The sequence below is a fragment of the Gambusia affinis genome, linkage group LG06 (genome assembly GCF_019740435.1).
Source record: "Gambusia affinis linkage group LG06, SWU_Gaff_1.0, whole genome shotgun sequence".
Classification (NCBI taxonomy): Eukaryota; Metazoa; Chordata; class Actinopteri; order Cyprinodontiformes; family Poeciliidae; genus Gambusia; species Gambusia affinis.
The window spans coordinates 14,535,992-14,560,265 of record NC_057873.1 but is presented as its reverse complement, the minus strand read 5'-3'; the positions used below and the strand labels follow the sequence as shown (position 1 = coordinate 14,560,265).

The 24,274-nt window shown below is 40.6% G+C and overlaps 1 protein-coding gene across 2 annotated transcripts; it reads right to left on the bottom strand.

Moving 5' to 3' along the window:
* Positions 1-1,396: 1,396 nt before the first annotated feature.
* LOC122832611 (clathrin heavy chain 1) lies at positions 1,397-23,213 on the bottom strand. Of its 2 annotated transcripts, XM_044119525.1 has the most exons (33): positions 22,926-23,213; positions 20,223-20,430; positions 19,797-19,799; positions 16,950-17,218; positions 16,702-16,863; positions 16,413-16,526; positions 15,823-15,996; positions 14,778-14,975; positions 14,384-14,584; positions 13,986-14,138; positions 13,713-13,835; positions 13,465-13,602; positions 13,042-13,206; positions 12,739-12,919; positions 12,447-12,610; positions 12,206-12,331; positions 11,963-12,105; positions 11,615-11,849; positions 11,366-11,488; positions 10,400-10,545; positions 10,108-10,291; positions 9,784-9,976; positions 9,523-9,680; positions 9,277-9,441; positions 9,080-9,187; positions 8,700-8,867; positions 8,414-8,563; positions 8,166-8,297; positions 7,939-8,049; positions 7,582-7,752; positions 7,240-7,461; positions 3,767-3,842; positions 1,397-2,997 (listed from the first exon to the last, which is right to left on the bottom strand). In XM_044119525.1, exons 1-33 carry the CDS (start codon positions 22,965-22,967, stop codon positions 2,867-2,869), a joined length of 5,037 nt encoding a protein of 1,678 aa, XP_043975460.1. In that variant the 5' UTR covers positions 22,968-23,213; the 3' UTR covers positions 1,397-2,866. The 2 variants fall into 2 exon arrangements, with proteins under 2 accessions (XP_043975460.1, XP_043975462.1); XM_044119527.1 differs by lacking the exon at positions 19,797-19,799.
* Between the last annotated feature and the right edge of the window lie 1,061 nt (positions 23,214-24,274).

Here is a 24,274-nt window from a genome sequence, read left to right as displayed (position 1 = left end):
TGGATAATCTATCATGAAGTATTGTAAAGAGGAAAATGAATAGCCTGATCTTAACAGTTCAACAGTGTTACTGGCTGATTAATTCAAACCTCAAGTCTTAAACTTGAGGGATGTACTTTTCTGAAATAAAAAGCTTCTTACCTCTCATGTAATATTGTGATTTTCATTAATTGAAGGCAAGCATTTTTTCATCTGAACACAAATAAATTCTTTATATCAATGTGTGAGCTCAATCTATTAATGTAACATTTTGAATCATTTATTTTTATTTTTTGTCGATCTTCTAATTTGCTGAGATGCAGTCAGCGATAAAAACGGGTCAGTTTGTACTTTAACAGATTTTTAGCAGGCCAAATGCCAGGCACTTTCCAACTGCTGCTTTCGCTAAATGGCTGAAACAGGAAATTCAAGGATTTCTTAAACATGCATAAAATAAAGGAATAACATACCATGACATATGAAGCTCAAAAGACTTTTTTTTTTTTTTTTTTTACACAATGTCCTTTAAAGTTCTCATGCTTTTATGACCTCTCACCTTTGTGATTGCTCTGCTCTGTATCAAGTCAAAGTCAAATCTCTCAGGAGAGTTCACAGACTGTCCGGGACCAAGCCTCTTTTCTTCTAATCGGCACTGATCTTGTATGGTGAGGATGTGGTGCGGCTGTACTGAGGGCGTTCCATACCCTGCGTGCCTCCCTGTGCCACTCAGGTATTGATGGCTGCTGCTTCGGTTCTTCGCCGATCTGCCTCCTCGTCGGGTTTGGAGCTCTGGTGTCCGTCAGCCTGAGGCTGCCTCCCCTCGCTGGTGTTGGGCACTGAATGCTCCCAGGTTCCTAGTCTTTTCATCATTGTAACGTCTTTGCAATTCCAGTTGACAAACAAGTATGCATGCCTACTCCAAGCACAAAAAGATTTATTAGTTACTCTAAAATTTTAAAATTGTCTGGCGCATTTTAATCTGTTGAATGCCTTCAGCAGCTACAGACCTGTTTACTAGATGTTTTATGATCTAAAATATAGAGATATCAATGTTGCTCAGATCTGTGAAACATCAGTTCAACTCATTTTATTTGGCCTTTGACATAACTAGGACATTAATACTTGAAGCTATTCTTTCATTTAGTGGTTATTTTAGTTATTCAAATTTCTTAACTGACAAAAAAAAAAAAAGAAGGAATTTCTCAATAAGCTGCAGTACCTTTCTTCTGCTACATTTACTTCTTGAATTGAAACAACGGTTCCACAATTGGCTTTGTTTGCGAAACCAACATTTGAAATCTACAGAGAGCAAGATCCAAAAATGGGATTTGGCTGAGAAAATCTTGTTCATCTCTAGAGTAACATTTACCAGGAAAAGTTGACATATTGCTACTTCATGCCACACAGGAAACTGGAGTCTAATTTTATTTTTATTCAGGATAGTACTTCCCTTTCAGTTAGATCATAATCTTCCATGTATCAATGACAGATCCCCTTAACTACTATTATGCATGACAACAGAAAGGAATCAAACTTATGTTAGGGTTAGGATGACACTTTACACACACAGCTTAAAGCATGGAAGGAAGTTAAGTACATCAAGGGTGATAAGAGGCTCCAACTCACAACCCTTCTTGACAAAGAGCCATTTTTTCTTCATCTTAAATCTAAACACACAACCTACAGGAGTGTTACGGATCTTCATTAAACCGTCATTAGAACGCCACGGGGTCCACCCGTCCACCTACTTCCCTCTCGTTGTTCGCCATAAAGACAAACAAAGAGAAGAGTGGGTGGGGGACAAATAGGTAGAGTCTCCAGCTAGAAGCTTTCAGTTCGTCATGTTCACATCTGTACACGCAAAAAAAACAAAAAACAAAACAAAAAAGGTAACGGTGACCGAGGGAAAACAGCACAACACCTGGCATACACAGACCTCAGTAAGCGGTCACCTTACTAAAGGTTCGGAGTAAATACACACACACACACACACACACACAGCACAGTTAGGGACCCTGGGGTTTGGTAGTCTTGGTCTCGTCCTTCCACATACACAGACACAGTCTCACACAAGCACTGTACACGGCACAAGAGGTCACCTCAATATATGGAGCCAAAGAAGAGCCAACATCTAAGAGGATGGAGTGAACAGGCCTGTTCAGGCTGGGAGGAGACTTAAAATTATTGGTCAGACCCTCGGGTCAGACACACACACACACACACACACACACTAACATACCCTCAGTCACACAGTGACATACGTCTGTATGCATTTAAAACTCCATAAAGCTACACGCCTGTGCAGAATATACTATCATTACTTAGTGTTGCTAGCTATAGCCATTGAAATGGCAATATTTAATATTATATGTAACCTTTTTTCTCCTCAGAATATACAATAATGAAATGCATTTACAGACAAGACAATGGAGGCTGTTCACATGTTCAGTACATCAAAAGTCAGAGCTTGTCTACATTAATTTCTTCATGAGTGCAAAATCCGATGCTCCTCCACCTACTTCAAAGGTTCAATGCTGAGCTTTAGCAAGTCCACTTCTTCACAAACCAAAAGAAAAACGAGACAAAACATGAAAACAAAACGTGTAAATAAGCTGTTATAAATATGGAATGTGAAAAAACAGGTGGTCCAACAACTTTCAAACAATACAAATTAATGTCCTTCAGTGCTGTAGAATATTTTCTCCTGTAACAGGATGATCTAAGAAAAAAAAAAAAATAAGGGAAAAAAAATACTAATACTCGAAACAACAGTGGGCTGTTGCTTGCTTGTGGCCCTTGCAGTGAGTAGAAGACCATGGGAAGCTGGTGAGGAACAAAAAGGAGGACAGATGGGACGTCGGACTGTGTTGGGTGGGAGGTCAGGCGTTCACATGCCGTAACCAAAGTTGGGCTGTGGCGGCTGGCCGTAGGCTGGTGCCCCCGTGTAGCCGTAGCCATACGCCTGCTGAGGAGGCACGGCCATGTTGGGCCCTGCTGTTAGCATCAGCTGCGGTGTGCCTGCAAACCATGAAAATAGGCAGTTACAGCCCGAGAGGCTTTGGATAGACGGATGTCAGCCATAAGACAACAAAACAATAAAAGCAAAGATAGAAATGGACTGACACACAAATTGAGGACAAAAAGACGAATGGGTGAATGGATCGTTGGCCAGATGAACAAATGAACAGTTAGACAACTGGATAGATAAAAGACCATCCTAATTCAGACATGGAAAACACCTCAATCACACTCCTCACTTTTCGACACTGTCCTTGACTGCAAAGGAACTCTGAATCTGTTGTCAGAGTTATGACTTCACAGTGGGTCTGTCCAAAGTCAGAGGCTGCACCAGGCTGACTCGGCCGACCTGGCAGACACAGGTCGGGTCGCTCACCAACTGCCAATGATGGAAGTGATCGGCTGTGAAGCTGGACTGTGTTGCCTTCAGATTTATTCCTGTGCCTGTTCTTGGTGCATGTAATGACGCCTAGCTACCGTGACGACACTGAACACAGCCTGGTAAAAAACTGAGCTCGGCAAGTCAGGCTTTATAAAGATCGCTGATCGGCCAGAAAATTGCAATTGGTGCACCATTACTCCTCTTCCACTCTAGCTTCCACTTTGTTCTTACATTTTTAAAAGAACTAAAATCTCCGCCATAAACAGAACGAGGGAACAGCCTTCGGTGCACTGATGTGACAAAATTGGCCCTTAAACGCAGCCTTTGAAGGATGCAGCACCTGAATCTGGAGACTCTACCTCAGTTAAAGTGCTTCTCTGTTATTACCGTAAACAATGGGTTGAGATTCCGTGGCCTGCTCCTCTTGTTTCCTCAGAGACTCAGAGGCTTCAAGTTTGTCCACCTGTAGGAAAACAGTACCGAGTCAGACTTCAGCTGAAGAGTCAGCGATCAGCTCCTGAAGAGCACAGGCAGAGACGCCACGTTTGTAAAAAAAAAAACAAAAACAAAAACAAAACAAAAAAAAAACTGACCTCGGGGTTATTTCACTGGCTGACGGATGGGACCATTCCTGACAGGCGAAGATCAATACAGTCCAGATTTAAATAAATAAATAATGTGTTGGAGACCCTCCATAAGGCATGAGGATTAACTAGAGTTAAACAGCTACCGGCTACTCTAATCGAGCTTGGCTACAGGCGTCTATCAGATGGACGTTCACCTATCCATGGTAACAGTTAGGGAGTTAGGAGGAAAGACAAAGACAAAGAGCTACTGGGTAATAATGGTCCCACCATCCAGCCACCCAGAACATGTATGAGTATGTAGAGAACCAACTCCTTATCACATTTGATTAAGGGAAACAGAACACCCCCCCATTTTCTGCTGAAATATTCTATTGACTATAAAATGAAAAGTCAATCCAAACTCCAATCAATAATAAGGTTATTGACTTATTCTGTAATATAAAAACACTTGATATCTTTTAAAACAAAGTCAATGTAAAAAAAAAAAACAAAGCAACAACAAAAAATTAAAAACAGCTATGAGAAGTTGATTTAAACAATTTGCTTAGGCCACCCGATTCATTTCTTTCGCCTAAAGTATTTCCTTCACAGTTCAGAAACAGACGAGCAGGGAAAAGACAAAAGAAAACGAGAACCACGCTGCCCCAGGGAGCCTCTTCCAACGCGTTTGGGTTCAGTTCTCTACATACGGCGACACAGACAACTACGGCCAATCTGGTTAAGCGGACTATGCTGAGAAAATACAGGCTGCAGTTTCATCTGACAGGAGAAGGGTTGAGAAACATGCTGAAGCAGCAGTTTAGTTCTGTTCTTCGTTGAGGGTGCATAAGAAAGACAAGAGGGAGAGCAAACTACAGCGAGAGGAGAGTGAAAGAGGGCGAAGGGGGGAGGGGCGGAGAGGATAGAGGGGATGACTGTTCAGCCAGTTCAAGGTTTCCAGAAGCAGGAACAGCCAGCGGCGACATCTTTTAGCCTGGTCTGAGTGCTGCTGACGGCTACAGAGGTGGAGGCAGAAGGAGGGGGGAGGGGGGGGCATGCTTGTTCTGCTTTTCTTTCCCCAACCAACACACTCAAATTACATGTTTTCTTGCCATCATACATTTAAACTGTCATTTGAAGAGACTTACTGTACACATGCTGCACACTTTTTTTTTGGTGCTTTTAATCCACTTATTTTGGATTTTACGTTAAAATCTGTTTATTAGCACAGAGAAATTAGGCAGTCCACGTAGTAAAAGAAAACAAATCTCTGGAAAAATACGCTTTGTGGCTGCTCCAATACGGAAATTAGGCTTCAACTTAGCTGCAGACTAAATCCTATATAGACATATTAGCTGCATCCAAGCCAAACAGCTGGACACAAGCAAGAAATAACCTTTAAAGTGAACAAATTTTGAAAAAAAAAAAAAAAAAAAAAAAAAAAAGAGCTGTTTGAAGTTATGATGAACTAATTTAGGATGTTAACGGTAGACTGCAGCCGAGTGGGGTTAACAAGTCAGCGAATCCATCTGTAACTCTGAATGAGAGGACCTGACAACAGCAGGACAGGGATCCCACCAGAGAGGAACTCTACACACTAAGAATCTGTTTGGAAAGCTGTCTCCATGTGTGGCTGCACATCTGAGCTCACAGAAACACAAATTAAATGTGGTAGAAAAAAAAAAAAAAAAACTACAAAATATCACAGAATTCTGGGGAGCCTCCGGGTCTCCTCGAAATTCCGGCAGTAAGCAAAATTCTGGTTCTTCTGATAGGCTACGCAGACTGGCAACTAATAAAATAATTAAATCGAATTGGTTTGATGTTGAGATTACCAATTAAATGTGTTATAAAATGTCAACAGTCAGCATAAAGCTGTCTTTCTAACATCTAACGAGTAAATACCAATACTTGGTGTATTATTTAGAGAGCCTTGCACAAACCTACATACCCCCTGACCAGTTTAAAATCATCAATATATTTCAGTCTTAACCATTAAAATGCAGCTCTAGCTGTATGTTTTAGGGTTGTTTAGCTTGAGGGTGAACCTCCGGCGTAGGTTCAAGTCTTGTGCTGCCTCCAGCCTGACCTCATGTCTCAACTCAAGAAAAAGCGCACCCAGATTCTTATGTTGGGGTAAAGAGGGGAAAGGAGGCTTGTGTTGGTCAAGCACATTGTATACCAATGGAATAGATGACTAAAAAGATTTCTCTTTTTCTTGGATTTTAATCTTTTTTTAACAACCAGGAAGCATTCTCATTTTATTTGAATTAGAAAAGTCTGAGCAACCAACTCAGCAGCTTTCCAAACAGAGCCTTAGATGTTGGTGAAGAGCCCCACTCCGGAGCACAGTGGGTTGGGTGGGTTGTCTAGTGGAGATTACAGTCAGAAGCGGCAGAGTGACATGAAAGGAGGAGGGGGCATGCAGTTTCTGCTAATTTTGCTCCCGCAAACTAAAGACTACTGGACATGGCAGAGGGAGGAGAGGGGGGTCAAAAAGAATGATTAGAAAATGGATTCGATTTTCACCTTGTCCTTTATCGCATCAACCTGGAAAGGAAATTCAGAGAGGCAACTTAAGGAGGAAAAATAACAAACGGGAGTCTCTCCAAAACAGAAATTGACAGAAGAGAAAAAGATCAAACAGAAGGCTCGTCGCTAAGGGAACCCCACAAATCCTCTGAGCGATGTGGGTAATTAACGCCACTTTTGATACAAATGCAGACTTGAGATTTTTATGGTGCAGAAATTGCTCACTTTGCATTTTAGGCAAATGCAAAACTGGATGGAGTAACTGCAGGGGGGTGCAGATAGATTATCCTATTGAAAAAACTGCTACAAAATTAGTCTTAATCATAAACTGTTAAAAAAGAATCTTACAACTAAGACACTTTGGCTGAAAGTATTTCAGAAATTCTTCCCTTAAGTCTGCTACTTGTTATGAAGACAACAGCTTGTATTTCTGACTTGCAACAGAGCTATGAAGTAGTTCTGAATCTCCTCTGACAAACATTTGTATGGAAAAGCAGCTCAAATGGATGGAAAAACAAAATGCAACATCAATGACGGAACAATGACAGCAGCAGAGGAAGAGGAGCGAGGACAAACAGAGCTGCTAATGTTGAAGGACTGGAGAGAAAACGTTACTGACAAACAGAATTCGCAAACACTTTTTGGATTGCTGGTCTTCATCGGAAGGAAGGAATGGTGCAAGTTTTGAAAACTCATCGTTTTCTGCTTTTCTATGTTTCTAGCCAGATCTCAGTGCGAGACCGCTCATACCAGCCAACCCACCTTAGAGAGATACTCCCTCATGACCTGGATGAAGTATGGCATGGAGAAGTCCATGATGTTGTGTCGCCAGGCGGTTTCCAGCACCACGTCTGGCCGCAGCAGGTCGTAGCAGGTGAACAGGCAGGCGGCGAAACACTCCTTTTTGTCTTCGTTTAGGAACCAGGCCAGAAGCTCCTCGGCCAGCTCCGTGTCTTTGGATTCTGATGCATACTGCATGGCGTCCTGCGAGGAGATCACAAAGCCACATCTGTAATTCGGATTTACGTAGGGAAGGGAAGGGAAGGGAAGGGAGCACATCTGGCATTTTGTATTTCAGGCACAAACGGTGAGACGGTGCCGCACCTTGTAGAGCTTGTCCTTCTTGCAGAGCTCGACGCTCTGCTTCCAGCGGTTGTTGCCCTTGAAAAGGTAAGCTGCAATCCTCCTGAATTCGATCAGTTCGTGCTTCTCCAGGCTCTGAGCCAGTGAGATGTTGTCGAAGTTATCATACGCGTCGATGGATGCTCGCAAAGCCTGAAAGATAAAAACACAAGATGGGGGGGGGGTAAAGTTTAAAATCAAACCATTTCATAAAGTCCAAGTCTGTTATATGACAAAAGAAAAGTCAACTTTTTTGTCCTTAATTAAATATCAAGACATTTCAAAAGTTGAAACTTGCAGCACAGAAAATGATAAACAATGAAACAGATCGCGCCATACCGCGTAGTCTTCCTCATTAATGAAGAGGTTGTTGAGGGCCTCATTTACTGCCTTGTTGTTGTGATTCTGGACCGACCGCAGGTACGTTTTAACGAGAGGCAGCTGCTTCATCTGGACACAGAATCAGATATATAATGAAGTTAGTGAGCACCTCGATGCACAACATTTCAAATGATCCTCAGCTGCCATCAGTCCGATGATTTGACTTTATTCTGGGCTAAATTCACCTTGCTGAAGAAGTTCACGGCCCGGGTGTGGTCCAACCGGGGAGAGAGCACGATGAGCAGGTCGTTCAGTAACAACGGCTTGAACTCCAGATAAAACTGGATGGCTTTGTAGTACAGCTCTACATTCGCCACCTGGAATGAGACGCAGACGCTCAGCTCATCAGAGATCTGTTTTCCTCAACAAAAACACAACAGTAGTATTTTGTTTGTGCTCTGTTGTTGCCACTGATTCTTTTTCTCCTCATTACCTTGGTGACAATGTCTTTGAACTGGCCCTCCTTCCAGGCGTCAGCTGGATGGGTCATCATGGTGATGATGGCGTTGTCATATTCCTCATACTTGTCATAGAGGAACACCAGCTCAGCCCAGAGGTGGGCCTGCTCAGCTGCCCTGAGAACCTGAAACACACACAAATGTCCTTCCATTAGCTCACATTTGAAATCAGTAGAATTGCTTTGATTTCCCACTCTATGCATATTTGCTTAAAATGAATCGCTTTACTGCTGAGTGACTGATAAAGAATCCACCACCTACTTTAGGAATGTTGACGCGGGACCAGAAGAGCTCCAGGTGCTCCCTCATTTTCTGTGGCTTAAACTTGGAATAGAGGATGGCCAGCTCTGTGAACATTCCCATGTGGGCGCGTTCCAGACCCAGAGCGGCTTCAAGCATGGTGATCAGCTCCTCAAAGTAACCGCGGTCCTGCAGGAGACACAGAGGGACTGAAGGACACGAAGCAAGGACTCGCGTTGACACTAAAAAATAGATTTTAGCCATTTGCTCTCATAGCAGATATGTTTTGTCCAATGAAAAGGCCACGGTAATTTCTGTGAAATTAATTCATGCCTACTTTCGGAAATCAAACCGAAATTCAAAGTATAAAATCTTTTTTTCGTATTTGACTGAAACAATACCTGGTAGTAGTTGATTAGTTCCTCCAGCTCGTCGGCATGGACGACGATGTGCAGACCGCACATCTGGGCAAGACGGAACTCCTTCCCATCTACACAGGCAAAACACACCTGGAGGAGCAGAAAAATTCACTTCACACATGTAAGCCAATAAATATGATATTGCAAAACCAAATGATAAAATGAATCGGCTTCATCACCTCCTTCCAGGTGCGGGTGCTGTTGGCTTTGCGTGCTCCATCTACGGCTGCCTGGTATTCTCCCAAATGCACCAGCGTGGAGGCCAGACGGCCAAAGTTGGAGACGTTGTTGTAAAGCAGCTTGGCCGCTTCGTACATCTTGTCGTCATAACAACGATCGCCCACCTTAACAAAAAGAAACAGGAGGTTAACCCAGAACGGACGCCTTGAGCTGCTTCCAGACGTGAGTGAGCTCCCAGGACCTACTTGCTGAATGTGAGCGTTGTTGGGACCGTTGATGAACTCTTCCAGCTCTGCCAGACGATTGGTTTTGGCCAAAGCGAAGATAAGCTCCGTCTCAACATACGACTCCCGAGCCTTTTTACGAGCCATCTGCAAGAACTTTACCAGATCCTCCCAGTTTCCTGCACACAACCATCGATTATATTTTACCAAACATCAGGAACTTCAAAATAAAATAGGGAAAAGGTTTGACAATAAGAGATGACCAGGTAGAGGCGGTCTCACCACTTTGGGCTGCAGCCTGTCCCACCTCCATGTAAGCAGACGGGTCGTCAGCCTTGATGTAGGAGTCGATGGCTTCCTTGACCATTCCCTTCTGCAATTGGGCCTTGGCCAGCTGACTCCACACTGGAGGCTCATTGCAACGCTCAGCAAATTCATAAGCCCTGTCTAAGTTTCCAATGTGCTCAATCAAAACCTACAAAGGCAGAAAACCAAAGAAAAAGCTTAAAATAAGGTTATTACTGTGAAGACTAGAATTAAAATAAGACAGAAAACAAAACCAGAAGTAGATTGGAAGCACATAACAGTGAAGCACATGGCCCTCACCTGAACAGCAGAGGTGTTGACGTCAAACTTCCTGAAAATTGCGAAGGCCTCCTCAAACAGCTCGTTACTGATGGCAATATTTGCTATGTCTGGGGCATCGTAGTTGTCAAGGCGATTAATGTACTCCATAACACGAGTTCGGTCAGCTTTAATGGCCGTCAGAATGAGCAGGTTTTGCAGGTTTCTGCAAAGAGCAACACATTTAACAGGTTATAAATGACATAAATGTCACAGTTTATTTTCTCAGAGGACTGGGGTTTGTTCGGGTTTCAGGAGGTGGCCGATGCATCACCTGTGCTCACTGAAGACAGAATTGTCCAGCACAATCTTTTCCAGCAGCTCAATGAGTTCATTGGGGAGGTCGGCCGTCATGAAAGCCTTCACCGTGACGGATACTTCCTCTGGATCCTGAGTCTCTGACAATGCTGTCTGGACCACCTACAGGAGAGGAACAGCTCGCGTTATCCTCAACGGCTGAAGATAATTTGCTCAGTCAGTTGTTTGTGTTAATATAGAAATCAAAAGTGTGCCTCCCTTTGGTTACGCTTGTTATGCACAGAGCTGAAACACTATTGGCTATTAGTCGAAACTCAAACAGAGCAGATAACGTTACTTCATTTTTTCCAGAAGGTGGTTAAGGGAGCCGTTTTATGAAGTTCCATGAAGGGAAGCTAAAGGTGCTAAAGTTAATATTTCAGAGCTTCCTACTGGACTTTAACCAAAAGTGTTTTTCAAAGTTTCTTTCTTTTAATGAGCCTGACCATCATGAGTCTATAATTAATCTTAAGAAAAAAATCTAACCTGCTTAGATCAATCACATCTGAAATCATTTATTATTTTGAATAAAACACTTAAATGACAGTTTCAATGCTCTTCTGGCTTTAGCAGCACTTTAGATTGAGAAAAGCATGACAGTCAAAATATATAGATTTGCATACACAGACTAAGTTATTCTTCACAGATTAAAGATTGTTTAAAACCGCAGTTTGAAATTTTAAAACATTTGAGTGGAAACCAAAATATTAGAAAATATTCTAACAATTTCATTTTCTCACTTTCTTTTGAACTTAGATCCTGTTTTGTAGGGGTTTAATAGATGCGTTGTTAAACCTATAGTTGCTAAAATACAAAGGCTGTGATGGTATTTCTGAATTTAGACTGCTTATCCTGAACTGTATCACAATTGAAGGTTGCAGATTATTGAATTTATATATTAGCTTGTACTAGCTTTGGTATTAGAGACACAAGCTGGTCAGACCTGGTCAATAAGGGGTCTTCTGTAGTTGTTGGTCTCCAGGAGGACACTCGCCCACAGCTCAGGGTTCTTGCGTCGTACAAGGTAGCGGGACAGACTCTTGAACAGCGAGTTTTCATTGCACACCTGGAACATAAACAGTAGAAATAAATCATGGAAACATGAAAGTATTCCACATTTATGCCCCTGCCCAATGATTTCGGCTGCAAGGAATTAAACTTATTCCATAACGGCTTCTTATTTGGAGCTCACATGAATGAGTTCCTGGTCACACTGTCCTCTCTCGTAAGCCACGCAGGCCAGGTGGGGGTCTCTTTTCTCGCAATATTTGCCCACAACACGGCTGTCGTAGAAAGGGTTCTCCCTTAGAAAGCGCTCAGGGTTGTTGTTGCTGTCGATGTAGATCTTAGCCAAAGCATTGTGGGTAGCAGGTTCCTCGCAGCCTTCATGGATACGAGCCTCCAACCAGGGCAGCAGCAACTTCAGACTGCAGAGAGAATAAAACACTGATTTAGGGACAAGATAACAACACTCTGAGGTACATCATATAACAGATATGTGTGATAACAGGTTTCACGTCGGAGGTAGTTTCATTCTTACCGATTTCTTTTCTCTACTTCAGCAACAAGTTCATCTGTGGAAAACTGCCCCCTAACCACCATGATCAGGTTCTTAATCACATCCTCAGCACAGTCCACGTCCAATAAACCTCCGATGACCACCGGCAGACGACTTGGGTTCACCTGGAGCAAATAATCAAGAAATCATCGTGTTTATGCAAAAATAAGAAAAGCACAACCACAATGACATTAGAACAGCTGCCTGTAAGAGAGGAAAAAGTACCTTCTGAACGTAGATCTCGATGTATTTCTGAAGGCTGTTGCGATACAGATAGAGGACCAGGTCATGGACAAAATCAAAGCGGTCACATACAATGATTAAAGGAAGCTGGTCAGTAAGTTTAGCCTCCTGTTGAGCAAAAAAATACAAGCATTATTGGGCCATAAAAACTTGTATTTTGATCAAATATGGAATAAAAAAAACTTTACTGTAAGGTAAAAGTTCTACACTGCTCATTTCTAACCTTCAGGAAGTTCTTCACCCGCTCCGGGTCGTAGCAGTTACTCTCTCGACAGATTCTCTCCACCTCTTTAATCTGGCCGGTTTTGCAGGCGGCTTGAATATATTTGAAGTGGACCTCTGGATCTTGACTAAAGTTCACGATAGAACCCAGGAAGTAGAACAATCCTGTAAAAAAAGACGGGGGAAAAAACGACATGTTTTCACAAACACTTTGGAAAGATAAAACAACTTTTGGAACAGCAACCAACCAACCTCCACCTTACATCTAAGTTTGAAACATATTTTCAACTCACCTTCAAAGCTCTTGAATGACTCAAACAGCTCAGTGAGGGACTGAGTACTCAGCTGTTCATGGTACTTTGAAGCCACCTGCACACAGATCTGCAGGTTCTGGCGGATGTTGGCTGACAGCATGGCTCTCAGACACTCCAAGGAGTCCTCCACTGAGAGGGAGCCGAAGAAATTCACCAACCACTGCAGAAACAATCAGAAAACATGCAGCAGATACAACTACACTCCTGGCAACCTGGCTAAACTCCTCATCAGTCAGTCAGGTGTTTTAATTGTAATTTTAGGAGTTTATTTCAGTTTGATACCTCTGGGTTGAGAAGGTGTGTGTGCACCACGGCTCGCTTTATGTCATACAGGTCTGTGTAATGCTCCAGCGCCCTCTGCAGGAGGCCAGCCTTCTCACACAGCTGTGCCACATGGGCGCGGTCATAGTGGGTGAACATCTGATTGCCAAGGATGGCGTCTGCCACCTAAAGGATATGACACATGAAAAATAAATTGTCATTAAACGCTTTAAACATGTTGGTTCCTGCTACCATTTTGAGTGCTTGTGGCACTTTGTATCTCAGGGCTTGGAGGGCAATCACTGATTTTACATTACTAACACCCATTGTTGTTCACTACGTCAGTATTTGATTCTGAGATTAGAACCCCTCAACCATTACTTCTAATTATTAAACCACAATCATTGGCAACTCTGAATCAAACATCTGGTTATTTGCATCTACCTGTGGGGCATGAACCAAGTTCATTTCCAGTAAACGTGTCTGCAGTGGTCCTTCCATGGGTCTGTTGTTTTTTAGAGCATCTAGTAAGAATGAGGTGCACTGCTGGATCAGGTTGTACTCCATAAATACGTCAACAATCTGGAGAAACACAATCATGTACATGTTTAATCATGTTGGTAAATGTTTTTTTAAAAATGTAAAATAAGTAACATAACTGTACTGATTAACAGCTGACACATATGTAGTACCTGTGTAATATCAGCAAGAGGTTCCTCATCCTGAACCAGCATCTGGGAGAACTGGAGACCTTGCTCTGGACTGATCCGCATAACGTTCCTTAACAAGAAGATCCAGTCTGGTGTGTAGCCCACCTGCAGGACCCACAGATTATTCCTTTGGTTTAATAAACTCAAATTCCTTTATCTGAATATTAGTTAAGCCAAGCTCAAATCCAAACTCCTCAGTATGTTTCCCTGGGTCACCAACAAACATAAAATACATAAACATTCTCCATCACACACCTTCTTGGCATAAAGAACAATCTTCTGAAACTGTCCAGTCTCTGCAAAGCACTGAATGACTTTATTGGGGACGTTTGCTCTGAGATACACACTGAGGGCCAGAGTGGGATCAACAGATTTCACCAGGTCTCCGAGCTCCTCAGAACATTCCAGCTGGAAACAAACACAAAGCAAATTAACAACAAAATCACACAAAATGTGAGACCTAGAGTTATTACATCAAAAGAAAAAGAAAACTGAAATTTGGATTTTACAGTTCAATAATCCAAAAAAGGGAACTTGGCTGACAGTGACAGACGCATCCTCAAACAACATACAGTGAGAAAATCACCTGGAGACAATTGACTTTTCAAGAGGCTTTAATTACAGCTTGACTGTTGGTAAGGAAATGCATCTACCTTATCCTCCTTCAGCCATTTCTCCAGTAGCTGCTTGCGGCCCTGCTGAAGAACAGGCCTGCAGAGCTCCAGAGACTCAAACTTATTGAGCTGGCCTTGGTCCAGCAGGATGCCAAAGTACTGGAGCAAAGGAGAAGTCTGGCCTGGTTGTGCTGGAACACTTTGGAACCTCCGAATGGTATCTGGAGTACGCAGGATGCCCTGAAGCAGAAAATGGACAATCCATCTTGATCATGAAATATAAAAAAATGTATATAAAACTACAAAAAGAATTTCACAGTATTAACTCTGATCACAAATTTCTTCATTTGTTTGTATAAGAAATGTAACCGTGAACTGAGCATTTATGTGTCGTCGTGTGTGTGTGTGTGTGCACATTGGCATGCAGAAGTACCTTAGGAGCATTAGCCGCCACCTTGGCTGCTTCTGAGTAATTTCCTGCAGCAAACAGGGTGTTAAACTTGCGAGCGAATAGTTCCTCAGCACCAGCAAGGTTGTTGCGTACAGCCATGCGTAGAGCCAGGTCTGGGTTCTGGAGCACGTTGGTGATGTAGGGAATTATGTTTTCCTCCTCCACACACACCGAAAGCACCTGGGGAAGAAAAGAAAATCATTAACGCACCATATCTGATGAAACAAAGACACACATCATCAAAGGTTTTTATACCGCTTGATCTTTTTTACATTTGATGTAAAAGAATGTGTGTGATTTGCTTACATTCAAAAATATCAAACCATAAAATACTAAAAAAGAAAAAAAAAACTAAAAATGTTCTAAAAAAAAATAAAGAAACAAACAAAAACAAACAACTGTAGTAAAGCAATGTTGCACGTAAGTACTGAATTGATTTTGATTTAATTACTGGATTACATTATTTTTTGAAAGAAACAAAAAAAAAAAAATCAACATAACTTAAACTCAAATTTAAAATATGTCCTTGTCTTTATGCACAGTGCTAAAATATCTGTTACTGTAGCCATGTGCAACACTCTGAGCAGTGCGTGTAGGACCTGCAGGTGCGAGCCAAGACAAACAACGGGATTAGGTTGTGCAGCTTGCCTAGCCAAGCTTTACCTCCCTGCTGTGGCTGTCACATGCTGCCCAAAAGTAAAAATGCTGCTGCAGCGAGATATTTTCACGCAGATTTATTCAATCAAGGTCGCACCCAAGGACCCAAGCTGATAGGCAGTGAGCTAACATACCACAGGGAAAATGAATCACCAACAAATGTCAGGAATAACACACACACACACCTACACACACACACAAGAGTGTAGTTCAAGCATGCCTGTCGAGCGTGAGACAAGAGCCAGTTTAAAAATGAATTGTTAGGTGTTTAATTAACATCTATAATTTGGAGTTAGTTTTAACGTTTGACCTCTAGTACCGATTTGATAAACAGATATAAATAAATCAAGTTTATCAGCTGAAAATGTACCTGTCCTTTCCTGTTAACTCCAATGATCCCAGCAGTGGGCTCATGTGGAGCAGTGACGAAAATGGTCTCCCCGCTGATCCGGTTCATGTAGATGCAAGTTCCGGTCTCCAGATCATACAGGTGGATGTAGCCATACTTTGTGATGAGAAAAACGACATCTTGTTTGGAGCTGATCTAGACGTGCAGAAAAAGAGAGAAAGGGGTCAGACATGCAGCTAGCATCTAAATGTGAAAGTTCAGGTAGCGCTAGCAACCACCAGCTGGTAGGCAGACTCCCAGAGGTAGACTGAAATGGTTCATTTCTATGGTGATCCAAAAGAACTATGACTGGGAAACGGTAGCCAATCAGAGTCCTACTATTCTCAACAAATCCTGACTTCTTTAATTTCACAGGTTTGCTCAGGCACTGTCTGGATTTCCTTTATAATTAGCATTATATGGTAGCCCAAAATTTTATTTGGACTGAAAAGAACTGCAAAAATTGAAACCAAATCATTTCCTTATGTTAACATTTGTTATGAATTGGTGATTTATAAATAAACTGAACAAAACTGCATTCTAATGGTCAACAACATATGGAATCATTGTACCTGCATAGCAACAGGGAAGTCATTCTGGGCTTCCGGAGGAAAGAAAACATCCACGGCTTTTTTGGGGAATGGTTGGTTTCCACTTGGCGGGGTTCCAACTTCAATAATATGAAGCTGGAAGTCAAAAAGACAATAAGGCAAAAGAAGACAAAGTCAGCCAATGTGGGTTTGTGTTAAGCTTCAGGTTTTCCATTAAGTACATTTAAATTGGAATCTGGATGAAGTCAGCTGGGATCTCTTAATCTATGCAGCCGTGAGTGAGAGGCTTCACGGCGTTGCTAAATCATACTTTTCCTCCTGCTTGTCCCCGCACAGCAAAGCAGAACAGAGTTGATTCTTCGGTGTTGCCCTCCATCTTAAATTGTGCAAAGCCAGCAGCATGGCCTTCAATAGGCTGGGAGACCTTCCTGTCCACAGAGTACAACTGCATGGCACCAACAACACGGTTTTGCTGAAGGAGAAAGGAAAAGAAAACAATATATCTCACTGTCACTTTTAGACTCATTTATTATTAAAGTGCTCTTCTAGTGATTCTACCTGAGCTGAGATACCAATGAGGAGCAACCACTTCTGTTTGGCATCAGTACGGTAGTTGATGATCTGGCAGCCTGCCAGGCTCGAGTGACGGTCAAACACTTTGATTGGTTGAGAATCGCCTTCCATGCTCCAGTGGTACACGGCGTTGTCTGTGACCAGGGCAACGGTGTTGAGAGAGATCCACTTCCAGAAAGTCACGTCGTCCGTCATGGTGTGAGCCTTCATCTTGCTTTTCATCTCAATGTTAAAGATCTGCAGGGTCTTTGCAGCTGAAAACATCGAGAGAAAAGGTGACAGAAATGAATGCCGTGATTATCCGGCACCATTTCAAATATTTACTTCAAATAAGGGTTATGACTAAAGGTACGACAACGAACAAGCCAAAGCAAACTTTTGGATTAAACCTACCATTGAGGCATACCTACTCCAGCTGCTGGATAAGTGTTGGAAATCAGGGACTTGACTTACAAAAACCATTAAATAAAAAATAGCCAGAAACAGCAGTAAAACAAAAAGGCCAAAACAAAGGCAACCACTAATATGGATCTGCATTCAATCACGCTAGATGCCACAACCTCTTAATGTCAAATTTATTTGTTAAAGTCGCAATTAACGGCTCTGCTAAAAAGGAGGTTCTGCTCTTAAATGCAGTCCCATGTTGTATTTTTTTTGCCACTTTGCAACGTAGGAACTCTATAAGAGGGACGACAACACAGCTGAAATATGGAGCTACATTACCATAACGGCAAAACTGGGTTGTAAAATGAGGACGTATGTTACAGGCCACATGGATCCTTTTGTTTATGATGTACTTGGATTCATCACAAGTAATAAGATAAGTTTTTCAGATGATTGTTCTTTAAAAGTTTCAGCCTCAAAATAAATATAATACAATGCTTCGATTGGCGTGTCTTGCAGATTTTAATAGTCAAAATATAATTTTCTGCTCCATAATTTGTACCCAGTGTGTACTAATGTAACTGTAATGCTTTGTTGATATTGTGGCAGACACATTGTTTAAGTGTATATTTTTTCTCTCTTGCCTTTTAATGCAAAGCCAGGTATATTTTATAAAATGCTGTCTCCAGAAATAAACATGCTGGCCTTTGGAAGTTAAACTGAAGACTTCGTGTCAAATTTTTAACCGCTATCATCACCCAGAAGAATGAACCTTTGGGCATGTTAGAGCTTCAACAGCATTTAAGATTTATTTAGGAACATAGAGTGGATTCATTTAGGCTGGGTGTGAATGCAGATTAGGAAGAAGCACAAAGACAAACAGATGTGATAACGAGGAGGATGCTGGACAGATGCACTCAAACCCATTTTTATTTCCTCCAGTTCAATCTTGTTGGAGGAAAGTGTCTATTTATTGAGCTATGTGGACCAAATATCAGTTATTGGCAGTGGCTATCCTAAATAAGTAATCCAAAATGGATAATGAAGTATTGATATTATCAATCTATTCAAATTTAACCATCAGCCTAGCTCCGAATGAGCAGTGCTGGTACATTCTTTTAACATCAATGCCAAGTTTTGGTGTTCCCAGCTTGGCAAGCCAGGAACACCCAGCTTGGCAACAATATTTTGTCGCTCTAATGAATCAATGTTTTCTTTTAATCTTCATATTTTCCTCCTGTACAATAAAGCTCATCATCACAGAGCGCCTGGTTCAGCTCCCATTTTGCCTGAATCATCTCACCTGTTCTGTTCATAGTTCTATCAAAAACATTTGAGAGCTGCTGAAACACTGGTCAATGAATTTTATGATGTTCGAAGCAAAGTGCTGCTGTGAAAAAGCAGAACGACTTTTGTCAATTCTGTCTGTAAAACTAGCTGAAGCAGCGTTAAACGCAGGTCAAATTGTTAACATGTTGTTTAACAAAAAGAAAGCAATAATAACCCCATCAAATCACTTAAACAATCTAATGTGGGGGAAAATAGAGGCAGTTTTACTATTAAGAGCATTGTGAGTGTTTCTGGTTTATAATCTACTCCAAAAAAGATACCAATTTTAAATTTGCAATAATAAAATCAAGAAAAATATTTAAGTTCATTTCACCCATCCCTAATTAAGGCTGAACTGCAGAAACTCTTTTGTAAAATATTCTTTAGCTGACAGGAAGAACTGATTAGTGAGACTGCAGAGCCTCAAACATCAGTAAGTGGGTGAAATCATACAAAAATCACAGTACTAGTGTAGACCCTGTAATAGTGGTGGAACCATAGTAGTAATTTTCATAACCTAGAGGAAAAATTACTATCGGAAAGAAGAAAAAAAAAAATCACAGAAGCAAGGACATGATTATACTATATCGCTGAGTATTTTTTATATTTGATTGATAACAGGAGCAATTTTACTGAAAGCTACAGCTTGTTTTGATGCGGAGAATTAAAGGTGTTTTCCTATCTGTAAATCAGCTTTAACATGTTCAACACCAGCCCAGATGCAGTTACTCAAAGATTTCTATCACACATCAAATAAACAAACTCAAAATTACATGCAGGCAAAAATATTTTGCAGTCTTTAAAAGGTTTAAATAAACCCTAAAATGTGTATTTACATACTGTACAAAACAGAAGACTTAAAAATATGCTGTACAGTATGTTGTGGAAAATAAGATGTAGACTAAAATATATGTTTATATATAGTATGAAATGTACAAACACACATTACAAAAAAAAAAAGATGGCAAATTTAAAGCCATTTTAGTAATCTCTGCTTCTGCAGGGTTTATTTTCTTATCTCAAGCACTTGATTCAATTACAATCAGCAAAGTGCAAACATTTTAAGACAGTGCATACAGGAACACTTTGACAACTCGGGATATGTAAAATTCAACTCACCGTCTGCAAACATAAGAGAGCAGTAAGAAATGAAAAAAAGAGCAAAAACAAGCAAAACAGACAAAGCATTTATGACAGCATGACATTTTACTATTTCTACTGCTACTTTTCCTAATAGTACTTCACATTTGAATTGGTAACACTACACTGCAGTTGTTGACAAACAAGATGGAAATGATCTACTTATGAACATCAAAATGAAAAGCAGAATGTGAAAGCTACTTAACTGACAACACAAAGTTAATTTACACAAATGATCCCATGACTTAGACAAGAAAATGGCAAGAAATTTGACCGGCCAAATCTTAACTGTTAACTTTTACTTTTTTGGACAATGTTAAAAACAAAACAAAACAAACAAAAAAAAAAAAACTAACACACTCTCTACGTCCTAACCATACGACACGGATTCAAGCGATCGCTTACCTTTAAGTGCGATAACTTTGCTGGCAGGGTTCATGATGGCGCTGTCAGCAGAGATGGGCCGGCGGATGGGGTTGTTAGGATCGGCCATGTCAATGATGACAACCTGGGCCTGCTCACCCACTTTCTCCCTCACGCAGATGAACTTGTCAGACTCCATGGTGAGAGTGCTGAAGCCAATGTTGGCTGGGTTGATCCCCAAGTTCTGGAGCTGTCACAGAAACATGAAAACTGTTTAAGCAGCACAACCAACACAGTCTTTTACATTTCTAGAGCAAGAGATGTAAAAGATTACCCATGAGTTGCAATACCCACATTATGGACATTATTTATATTATGATAACTAAATGAAATTAAAAAATGCTTAAAAACTAAATATTAAAAGAAAATAAATACCTTACATATAATGTACAAGCAACCCAGGAAGGAGAAATGCTGGTTCCTTCCTAGCACTAATGGCTTAGAATTCATCAAGGAAATAAGAGACTACAAGTACAGACGGACAACTCAATCTGCCAGAGATCATCAAATCAAATACTGATTTTTTTTTTTTCCAAGACAGTAAATTTAGCAAAACTGTTTTCCAACATCTGAACAAGTTTGAGTAAAAACCATAACAACAGAAAAACATAAATGTTAGGGACATCTGCTTTAATAAATAAATGACAACCTTGTTATTATATCCTTCTTTGTTGTATTCGGGGCAACATGCAGCACATTTTTATTCCACATAGAACAGTCCTTAGAAAATATCAGAAAGTGGTATCAGCCAGGAAAAGCCTGATGGGTTCAGCACTAATTACAAGATGACCCCATTGATGCATCAAAGCGCATGTTTCTGTCTAATTTTGAATAAACTCAGAGTGAAGTGCATTAAAGCAACAGCTCCTAACTCTATCCCTCCAGCTGCAACAAACCTGACCCAAATTGGTCAGTAATTGGCAGGTTCATGCTCAACTTGTTGACAAGCTGTTGAAGTAATTCATTTCAGTAAATCAAGTACATTGAGGAAAGAGCTGAAAATGCAGTTAAGTGTTCCCCAATGCCCATAGATGGAATAAAGACCTTGTTTGTTGATGTAGTTTTTTTTTATTCTGATCACCAGTCAAAGCCGTTCAAGTTAGAATTTCCCAATTACGTTCATTAGATACCATACCAGGGATTCTGAAAACCTGGATACTTGATAAATACTCACAGTACTCAATGTGTGCAAGAAATAAATAATGAATAACTTTGTTAATTATGAACACAAGTCATCTGCCAACCACAATAATATTGATGAAATGTAATGTGGATTTTGTGCTCATATCTGTTTTGTCTTTCAAAAAGTATTATTTTATTTTACATAAAGCTATATTTTAAAATAAATAATTGGAGATAAGTCACTGGTAACTTTTCAAAAGCTTTACTTAAACATTAAAATGAAATTTGACGGAAAAAAAACAACATTTTATAAGGTTATAGATTAAGGCTGCTCAATGATGGCAGACATTTTGATGTTACATTTATTCTTGGGTTAAGCCTCAAATTTGGTAATCACTATGCTATACATTCAAAGTTTTGAGTTGAGGGTCACACAACCATCAGTTTTAGGCATTTTTAAACAATATATGTTTTGAGTTATTGCTTAGAGTGCAAAGCGAATAAAAGGGATTTAATCCTCATTAGTTGTTCCTCATCTAAAAATCTAATTTTGAACTTTTAGCATAAGGTTTGCACATCTAGGAGTGGCAAATTTTCTTAAACCTCTGCCATGCCACCGGAAAATGTGACATTAAAGTTAAATAGAGAACATTATGTACCATATATAGGATTGTAATAATCAGGAAAATTACATAAATAAGCGGTTTTAAAAAACCAAACAAAATTTATAGTTAGATATACGAGAAAAATATAATCACAGTCACATTCACAGTCGGAGTTCCTATGCAAATTCAGTAATCCAGCAGAACCAGAAGCTGGGAAGTGATTGAATAGTACTGCAGTCATGTCTACGGGGCTTTAGGGAAATCTAAATGGGTGGGAAAAATCGGATGCCTCATTGATGGAGTCGCTATTTTGCCTCACACGACAAATTGAGGGCATTACATTTAGTCAGAAACGTCATTTAGATAAAACGTGCAATGCAAATCGCTAGTCGTGACACAACGCTCTGTGTATGACGTTATATGGCAATAGGTCCTGTCAAACTGCAGCTGATCGGGCTTTAATAACCCGCTTCTCTTCATCCGAAGGCCATTGTGACTGTAACAACGTGTTACAAACGTATTTATGACAGCTTTTCTAAGTACAATGTGTTCACAATGTGAACGGTAACTTAAATACTCCAGCGCCGTTAAAATTAAATCACTCTCAACATCCCATATGATCCGCTAACTAACGGTTTAGGCGCTAACGCAAAAGCTAGCAGCTCAACTAATTAAGCTACACGTACGGATACCATCACCGAAAAAAATGAAGAATTGTTTAACATTCTTCATTTTAAACAGAAATGCTTCTGGTAGAGATAAGCGTTTTAACTCGAGTTCACAAGCATTAGACTGATGAATGAAGATACCAGTTGGCTAAAAGGGGGAGGGGAGGTCATTCATTTGCTGCGGGTATTGACGTTAGCGTCTAGCAAACTGTCAAACGGTTATTATACAGAGAAACAGACAAGTAATGAAAACGCTGGGAATTGTGAAGCTGTAGCATTTCTTCGCATACCTGCAGGTGCTCCTGGAAGCGGATAGGCAGGATTTGAGCCATGGTGATTTCTTGAGCTTCTCCGGAGTCCTGAAATTCTAGCCGTAAAGCTAGCTAGCTAGGCAGTTAGCACCGCGCTAGCTACGACCTCTTCACTGAGAGTGTAGGTCGGAGCCAGTCAGTGAAAACGGCTGCACGGCGAGAAGGAAAATCAATATGACGTGTTTTTAGTTGTGTTTCCGAAATCTGATACTCGTGAAAATGTTAAATTTGTCTTCCTTTTGTGTATGCTTTCTGCACAGCATCGATGGATAGCGGCAGCTACGGCTGATCTTCTCTCTGAAACCCGCAATGGCGGCGGAAACGGCTCAGTGTTCCCTCTCCGGAAGCATCCAGGGAGCTCTGGAAGGACACTGGCTCTTTCCTGGTGTGAAATCTCTGTTTTTGAGATTTAGCCAGTTTTATTTCTGATTTTATTAACTGTTACAAAATAAAGCCTTGCTGTGCTTCAACCACTTGCGTCAGTTTTTAAAAAAAATATTTTTTAAATTTCATCTCAAATCATTCCTATAAGTTTATTTTGATTAAAATCCTCTCCAAATGTTTAACAGTTCAGATGATGCAGACAATATAGATAAAAATCAGTTTAACTGGAAGCCATGGATACAGTCTATACATTTGTACTTTTATAGTGATTATTTTTACACTTAATCTTCCTCAGATCGGATCAGAGGTTATAAGCACTGGAGGTTAAGGAAGTTAACCCCATCTTATCAAACACACTCACTTCATGTAGTCTTTATGCAGAAAACCTTTTTATGATTCAGCATTTCAGACAAACTATTGAAAGATAAACTTTTGGAATATGTTTTATATTTAATCTGCTTGCAGATGTCTGCATTATTTTTTTAGGATGCATTTTTTAATCAAAGGTTGTCTGACTGCCAGAAAATATGCTCTATAAAATGTTTTTTCAAGTAAAATATAGTAAACTTCAATGTTTTTAAACAGGGATTATGTTTAGTGTAATATACAGCCTCCACCACATTGAAACCTACCGCTAACAGGTTAGTAAGAAAATTACAATTTAGGAATCAACATTTTCTGTAATATTTGTTCGGCTTAGGCTTGTCTTCATGACACCAGAGGAAGCACCAATGTTTCGTCTGTGAAAGCTATGAAGCAACAGTGTGCTGTTCCTCCCCCACCTGTTGCTGCACACTGACTGCTATGCAGCTGGTTTACACTATTTCCACACTTTTAAAGCAAAGCTTTTGTCTGTCTTAAAAGTTTAAATATTCTCTAAAAATTGACCTACAAAGTCAGGGATCTCAAGACAAAGTGCCATGTTAATCTCAAGAAATTAATTT

Bases quoted from the DNA above. Each gene is read 5' to 3' on its own strand.
- LOC122832611 (XM_044119525.1), bottom strand. From the start codon at position 22,967: ATGGCTCAAATCCTGCCTATCCGCTTCCAGGAGCACCTGCAG. The intron at 20,431-22,925 runs GTATGCGAAGAA...TTTCTGTGACAG, and splicing joins GCTTCCAGGAGCACCTGCAG to CTCCAGAACTTGGGGATCAA. The intron at 13,836-13,985 runs GTGTGTGATGGA...TGGGTCCTGCAG, and splicing joins TTGTTCTTTATGCCAAGAAG to GTGGGCTACACACCAGACTG.